Consider the following 7,406-nt stretch of genomic DNA (forward strand, 5'->3'; position numbering starts at 1 on the left):
GTCAATCCCAGTTTACTCTATGTCCTGCTTCAGGCTGCCCCGAGGTCTATGTCAACACATAAATACTCTGATTAGGAAGTTCTGGTGGGGTAGTAAGGAGGGAAAACGGAAACCAAGCTGGGTCTCGTGGAGCATAATGACACAACCGAAATATTGTGGAGGCTTGGGCTTTCGAGATATAGAGCTCTTTAATCTCGCCCTCTTGGCTAGACAGGCATGGCGAATCCTGATGGAACCGGACTCACTTAGTGCCCGACTTTTGAAGGCCAAATACTATCCTACAGGGGAGTTTCTGCAAGCTGAACTGGGATCGGCTCCGTCACAAATCTGGCGTGCTATCATTGACGGTAGGGAGGTCCTTACTCAGGGTTTGATCCGACGGATTGGAGATGGGCATACCACCAACATATGGCGTCACAATTGGCTGCCTAGACCCTCGAACATGAGGCCGATAACGAGCAGGGTCACTCATCCTCCCCAAGAAGTGAGCGACCTAATTTTACCCGGTGCTGAGTGGAACCGAGCGTTGATAAATGAAGTTTTTCTTCCAACAGATGCGGCAACCATATATTCTATCCCTCTGTGTACGCGGCAAATTGATGATTTCTGGTCGTGGGTACATGAGAGACGGGGTGTTTTCTCTGTCAGATCTTCATATCGCATGTTGGTGGAGACAAAGATGAGAAGAGAGGCCTGGTTGGAGGGGCGTGCGGACTCCTCCGACACGGACAGAGAAAAGCTTTCCTGGAAGGCGATGTGGAAGGTAGATGTTCCTCCAAAACTTAAAATTTTTCTATGGCGATTAGCCCAGCAATCAATACCGACAGCGGATGTTATGCATCATCGAAATATGTCAACGACCACTTGTTGTGGCTTATGTGGAGCGGAAGATTCGTGGCAACATTCCTTGCTTCACTGTACTGTTGCAAGATGTGTTTGGGCTCTTCATGACCAGGATCTTGTCGATGCACTGAATAGCATTGCAGAACCAGATGCGAAGCGGTGGCTTTTTGCGATTCAGGATATGCTATCTTCTGACGATTTCATTCTTGTTGCCACAACATTATGGGCTATCTGGTATGCGAGGCGACAGGCACTCCATGAACATATTTTCCAGAGTCCGCTTTCGACATACAATTTCATCCTGAAATATATTCGAGAGTTGGAAGATTGCAAGACAAAGAAGAATCCAAGGGTGGTCGCACGAGCTGAATTAGTTCAGCCAAGATGGGTAGCTCCGGCGGAGGGGACAGCAAAAATCCGTGTGGATGGGGCAGTTTCCAGAGATGGTAGTTTTGGCTCTTTCAGTGCTGTATGCAGAAGCTCTTCGGGATCTTTTTTGGGAGCCTCGGCCATCAAGATCGAAGGCATTTCAGATCCAGCGACTTTGGAAGCCTTGGCCTGTCGCGAGGCACTTGATCTTGCTATGGATCTTGACCTTGCTAAAATCCTCATAGCAAGTGACTGCCAAGAGGTGGTGAATGACATAAAAAACTGCACTGGTGGCGTCTATGCTAGTACCATTAGAGAGATAGTGGAGTCAAGGAATACTTTCGATGATTGCTCCTTCATCTTTGAGGGGAGGGCAACGAATATTGAGGCACATAGTCTCGCTAAGCATGCTTTTGGTTTGGATTTCGGGCGCCATGTATGGCTTTTAAACCCCCCAAACATCTCTTGTATACCTATGAACATTTTTGAGTAATTAATAAAGTGTGTTTAGACTCAAAAATGCTAACTGACCATTCCTTATATCCTTTCCTCTCGTTAAAGACAAAACCACAGCTCCACAACGCAAAGCAGCGGCTTTCGGACGCGCGCACCAGCACACGCACACACACACCGGAGGGGAAGGAGATGGAGGCGGAGGCGGCGGAGAGGGGACGGAAGGAGCGAGTTGCGGCCGTGGGTCACGCCGGGGTGGAGATGGAGGTGGGTGCGGGTGCGGAGGTGGAGGAGGCGACAGAGGACGGGGAGATCGGCGGAGAAGGCTCGGAAGCGGAGGAGGAGGAGGGCGACGGGACCGGGTGGGAGGACGGCGGCGCGTTCGAGGGGAAGGGGTCGAGGCCGCTGGTCTCGGCGGGGAGCCGCGGGTCCTGGAGGGGGAGGGGTGGGAGGGGCAGAGGAGGGTTTCACCACCGCGCTTGGTACGGCGACAGGTGACGGCCCCGCTCACCTACCTGTTCTTGGTCCTCGATTCGATCTAATGCGTTCTAAGATTATGTTACTAGTCTGATTTCTAGGTGATTTTTGTGCCTGCTTGCTGTGATGCTCCGCCCAGGTTTTGCTCGCCTGTTCTAGACTTGTAGGTGGAGAAAAGTGGGTAGCATTTCCCAATGGAGGCAAACGTGTGGTGATCGTTTTCTGTTTGGGGAGACTTTGGGGGCTAATTCAGTTTCTTGCTAAGTGTGGTAATGGTAGGTAGCGGTGTAGAAGAGAAGGAACAGCAGGATCAGGGATGTTTGATCCCTCTATTCAATAATCCGCTGTTGTTATCCGGATCATGCATAATCATTCCCAGCCCCACTGGAAAAATTGTACTAGCACACCATTTGTTATTGTTCTTTGCATTGCATTTGTCCCAGTTTCATGGAACACCTGTATGTACTTGTTATGTCTGTTCTACAAGGCTACAGGCATTCTTGGTCTTTGTCAGGCTCCTTCGGCAGGAGGAAAGCTAACTATATATTGTTAGCACTGCAACCTTCTTTACTCTCCTTTATTTTATCTTGTCACTGAGCCTTTGGACCTAGAGCTGGATCATCTTTAATTTGAGTTATTAAGTTGCAATGCTGTATAAATGTTCAGTCACTGACTCAGTTCTTTTCTCCCACCTGTGCTGCTAGGTGTTTAACAACTGCATGTGTTTTTTGAATGTATTGGGTATCTCAAGAGTGAATTTTCACATGGTCTCTTTCTTTTGTTTAAAAGGAATCTGCCACACCACAAATTGGACATATTCAGCATACCTGGTGTATATGGTGGTGCTATTATCCTCTGCAATCATGTGACTAAGCTGGAGAGCTTCAAGCAGAAACTTTTTGCCCTTCCTGATTATGCTACATCATTCATAAGGAAGATCAGAGCTGGTATGCTTCTCTTTGTGTTTGAGCGTGAGGAGAAAAAACTTTCTGGCGTGTTTGAGGCAACTTCAGATGGAGCACTGAATATCCTTCCTAATGCATTTCGTTCATCACGGAAGCCCAGACCAGCCCAGGCAAGTATGCTGTTGGTTTTGATTTATTCTTGGGATTTTATCAGTCTAGGTTATCAGGTTTTGGTCTCTCTTAGGTTCCAATTAATTTCCCCATGATTACCTACCTATTAATATTTTTAGAAATTTCGTTTTGCTTGCTTGCGGCTCCTTTTTTCCTTAACCATGTGGAATAATGCTGAGAAAGTTTCTTATGTGGTTCTACCTTGTCATTGAAATCAGGTTCGTTTCAGAAGAGTTTGGTTCTGTAAGCCCCTGACGGAAGCTGAATTTTCTGATGAAATCAAAGGACTTCAACCCCAAATGTCTTTCTTTGGTATATCATACCAGCAGGTTTGCGACCTCAACCCCAAATGTCTTTCTTTGGTATTATCATACCAGAAGGTTTGCTATTTCATGTTTGTGATGTGACTTATTTAGTGCCTTTACTCTTTAAAACTTTGCTTGCTGCTGATCTGATGTTTTTCCTAGTATAGGTTTTAAATCTTGTACACCTGTTTTCTTCAAAGAGGATCAGTCTGGAGCCTTACAAGAAACCAAAATCAAGAGTTATATCGGACTACAATGTCTCTCTGGCTCGTGCTGGACTAGAGTCCAGTTTACACACTGGTAGCAATGCCTTTCCTAGACGTTCATCTTCTATGCTATGCAACAACAGAATCTCAGCACCACACAGTCCCTTCATGTATGGCAAGCAGAATGCCAAGCAGGCTGATTATAACTATGAATCTTCTTTGCACCCTCATATTAAGTCTGTGATCTTCAAAGCGCCGGATATCAAAGCGCAAGTCTTGGAACCAAATGCTGATTTTATACCACTTGATCTAGATGATTATAAGTCTGACAGTGATGCAGTCCCTTCAGATCTACTGGGACCTGCAGGCTTATATTTAGCATTACCAGGCAGCATCATCAATGAGGATCAAGATCCTGAACCTTTCAATGTCAAGCACAATGAGGATGACATGTATCCTGCACCTGTGCTGAGCCAAAGCTTCCATTCTCTATGCGAGACAAGTCAAAACAGTGCCATTGCTCATTTCATGAAAGAGAGGCAATCAAGCATGCAGGGCAGGGGGTGCAAACGCATGTCAACCCTCCAGTTTGATGGACACTCACATCTCCCATCCCCAAGGAGTTCCACTATAGCAAAGAAGGTGTCGTTTAGCTTTGATGGTGATGAAATTTCGGTTACCTCTGATAAAGCATTGAACAGACCTGCACTTGCTGAACTCAAACAAAACAGAGAAGCAGTTACCAAAGAAAGAAAGCAACAGGTCAGTTACTCGGTTCAGGGCACACAAAGCAAGAGTGGAGATGATTCAAAAAAGAGGAGTAAGCTAATGAGCCTTTCCTTCGCAGAAAGAGTTGCTAGTCTACGTGTCAAGAGCTGCTTCGGCAATAGACAGTCACTGCTGATGCAGTCAAGCAAGCTGTCCTGCACACTTCTGCCCAGTGAGGAATGAAGATAGCTTCACAGAATCAGTGTTTCTAACTCAGTGGTGGGCAGGTAGTAACTTCAGTTGTTACATCAGGTGGTGATGATAATGCGCAACGCTTTCCCTTAAGTGGGTGTTCTAGAGAATTGTTTTTTTGAGCAGTAGCCCAGGATGACTTGACATTTACGATGATCAGGCAGATGTAAATATGTGTCATCGTTCACCGCATTTTGTTTTTTGTTCCAGCTCAACAATATTCAGGGATGAGTGCTGGTTTTGCACTATGTAGAGAGATCTGAGTAAAAGTTTTTACTAATTCTGTTCTCTAGCATTTCGTGGGTGATCTGCTGATTATACAATATATCAGCTGCATGACTGTTTGCTTGCAAGTTGTTTTTCCTGGGAAAAAGTTGTATGGTCACCTTCACTGTCATTTGTTCTTGTGGTGTTTAGATATGAATATCTTGTTCACTGTTGCCAAGCATAATGCACCAGTGTGCATATTATCTCCACTTGTAGGTACATGCTAAATATGCCTCCATTCCCTCGCAAAAAAAGAAAAAAGAAAAACAGTGCCTCCGTTCGAGAATTGTGTCATCGTTGTGATTGAGGAAATCGGTGGAAATCATACTTATGTGTTATTTTTGTAGCAAATCATGCTTATGATTGATGGTGCTTAGAGGTTGTGTTGCATCATTACGGAGCCTCTAATCATGGCGCAGTTCTCCAGACAAGAAACTGCCGTTTGGGCCGACATGCGACATTTCACGACCACATCAAACTCTGTGATTGTTATATATCGCTCAATGGCTCATTGCGAGCGATATATAGCGCTCGCCTACATGTAGCGCTCTAGTGGGCTGGACCACCTATACCGGTAAGTCTTGGTTTTGTGTGTAGGGACTCTCTGCTGCTCGCCCTAAACCGTTCTTCTTTTTCGGCTCTGTGTATAAGGGCTGCTTGGCCATGCACTGACATAAGCTATTTTTTAATCTTTTTGGTTATTTAATTCTTGTTCATTTTTCTATTTTATAGTAGCTTTTGCTTTTCTTTGCCTTCTGTTTGTTTTTCCTATTTCTTTCCCCTTTATATTTATACTAGTTAAACGCCTGTGCATTGCTACGGCTTAGTAAAAAATCAATGTAATTAACAACATTGCTCATGTGGCTTATAAATGTGTTGCCACAAATATCATCTTGTACTTGATAATATAACAAAATCCATGTGGCTCGTATTCAAACCACCATGACTCAACTTACGAAGTCTACCTTCATACTATTGCTTTGTGTTCTACAATGGAGAAACATAGGGCCTCTTTTCCACCCAACTTTGACAGATATCTTCTCCATCCAACTTGGATAAAAATTAATACTCTCCATCCATCCTAATTTAAATGGCATGCGTGCATTTCGAAATCCTACTTCAGCCATCAATTTCATCAGCTAAACATGGGAGTATGTGTTACAACAAAATATCACCAAATTCATTTTCAAGAAAAGTTTCCAAAGGTACAATTGTATGGCACATAGCACATAATAGTACTGAATAAATTAGCAGCCAGAGCATGCACACTTTTTGATGAAATTCAATTTTTTTGAAAACATGTTCTCTTTCTCCTTGCAACCCGTCTCAGCTTTGCTAAGAGTTTCTATGTTGTAATTGCCATGCAATAGAAGCCTCACTTCAATATGAGGAACCTTAAACTTCTGGTTTTCTCTCTATGTATAAGAAGGCAACAATATATATATATATATATATATATATATATATATATATATATATATATATATATATATATACATATACATATATATATATGATTAGTATTTAAGCATGAATCCCCATCTTACAAAGGAAAAAATCATAGTACATTCACATATCTTATCAAGAACACAAGGATGCCTACGATTCACTCCCATGGCTAAATGTAATATGGGTTAATGAAAACTCAGGAAATGACTACAAAAAATATATGCTCCTCCACTGAGAACGGTAGAGTGCATGGAGGATAAATTTGCAAAGACATGATAATATTATTCACTGTCACAAAAACACATAAAATGAAGCAACAAAAAAGGATAATTTATGAGTTTCACCCCGGCATAGATTCTTCATTAATACTTGCAGCACCTCAATAATAAAAATTTAGGAGGTAAAATAGAAGTTGAAGGCATGATCACAACCTAAAATAGATGACACAATAATCAATAAAAATATTTAGTTTGAGGTTCAACACTTCAATGATGCATTAACTGAATAAATGTTTCTGGAAGCAGACCATACCTCAAGGTAAAGATGAATGTTCTGGTACTTGGATTCAAGAAGATGCATACTTAAACTGGAAGCACTTCCAAAACTTCCTTCGGTGTCTTCTTTGTATCATTATGTAGCATGACTGTCTACTTTATTAGCCTAACAGAACTGCTTAAGTTGGCTGAGTAACATGCACATAAATAAATCAGAAAAAGAATAAGTATTATTAGGAGATGAGCAATGTGTCGTAAAAAGAAAAGATATATAGCTCCTGAGCAGACGTCTCTTTTTTACTTCACTCCAAATAGCTGCACACCATATTTGAAGAATGTAACACTCCCTCCGATTCAGCTTAATTGATGCTGAGTTAATTAATTCGGATCAGAGGGAGTATGAGTTTATATCTAAACAAATAGGGAAACTTCAGGTGAGATTGTTTCATTCTAAAATAAAGGTAGAAGCATATTTCCATGAGGTGAACACACACAACTCTCAAGCAA

At 42.7% G+C, this 7,406-nt stretch overlaps 1 protein-coding gene across 1 annotated transcript; it reads left to right on the forward strand.

Moving 5' to 3' along the window:
• Positions 1 to 1,784: 1,784 nt before the first annotated feature.
• On the forward strand, positions 1,785 to 4,972 carry LOC123150766 (uncharacterized). The gene is made up of 4 exons (XM_044570597.1): positions 1,785 to 2,159; positions 2,932 to 3,217; positions 3,437 to 3,547; positions 3,691 to 4,972. The coding sequence occupies exons 1-4, from the start codon at positions 1,858 to 1,860 to the stop codon at positions 4,678 to 4,680; spliced, it is 1,689 nt and encodes a 562-aa protein (XP_044426532.1). The 5' UTR covers positions 1,785 to 1,857; the 3' UTR covers positions 4,681 to 4,972.
• The last annotated feature ends 2,434 nt before the right edge of the window (positions 4,973 to 7,406 follow it).

The sequence above is a fragment of the Triticum aestivum genome, chromosome 7A (assembly GCF_018294505.1).
Source record: "Triticum aestivum cultivar Chinese Spring chromosome 7A, IWGSC CS RefSeq v2.1, whole genome shotgun sequence".
Lineage (NCBI taxonomy): Eukaryota > Viridiplantae > Streptophyta > Magnoliopsida > Poales > Poaceae > Triticum > Triticum aestivum.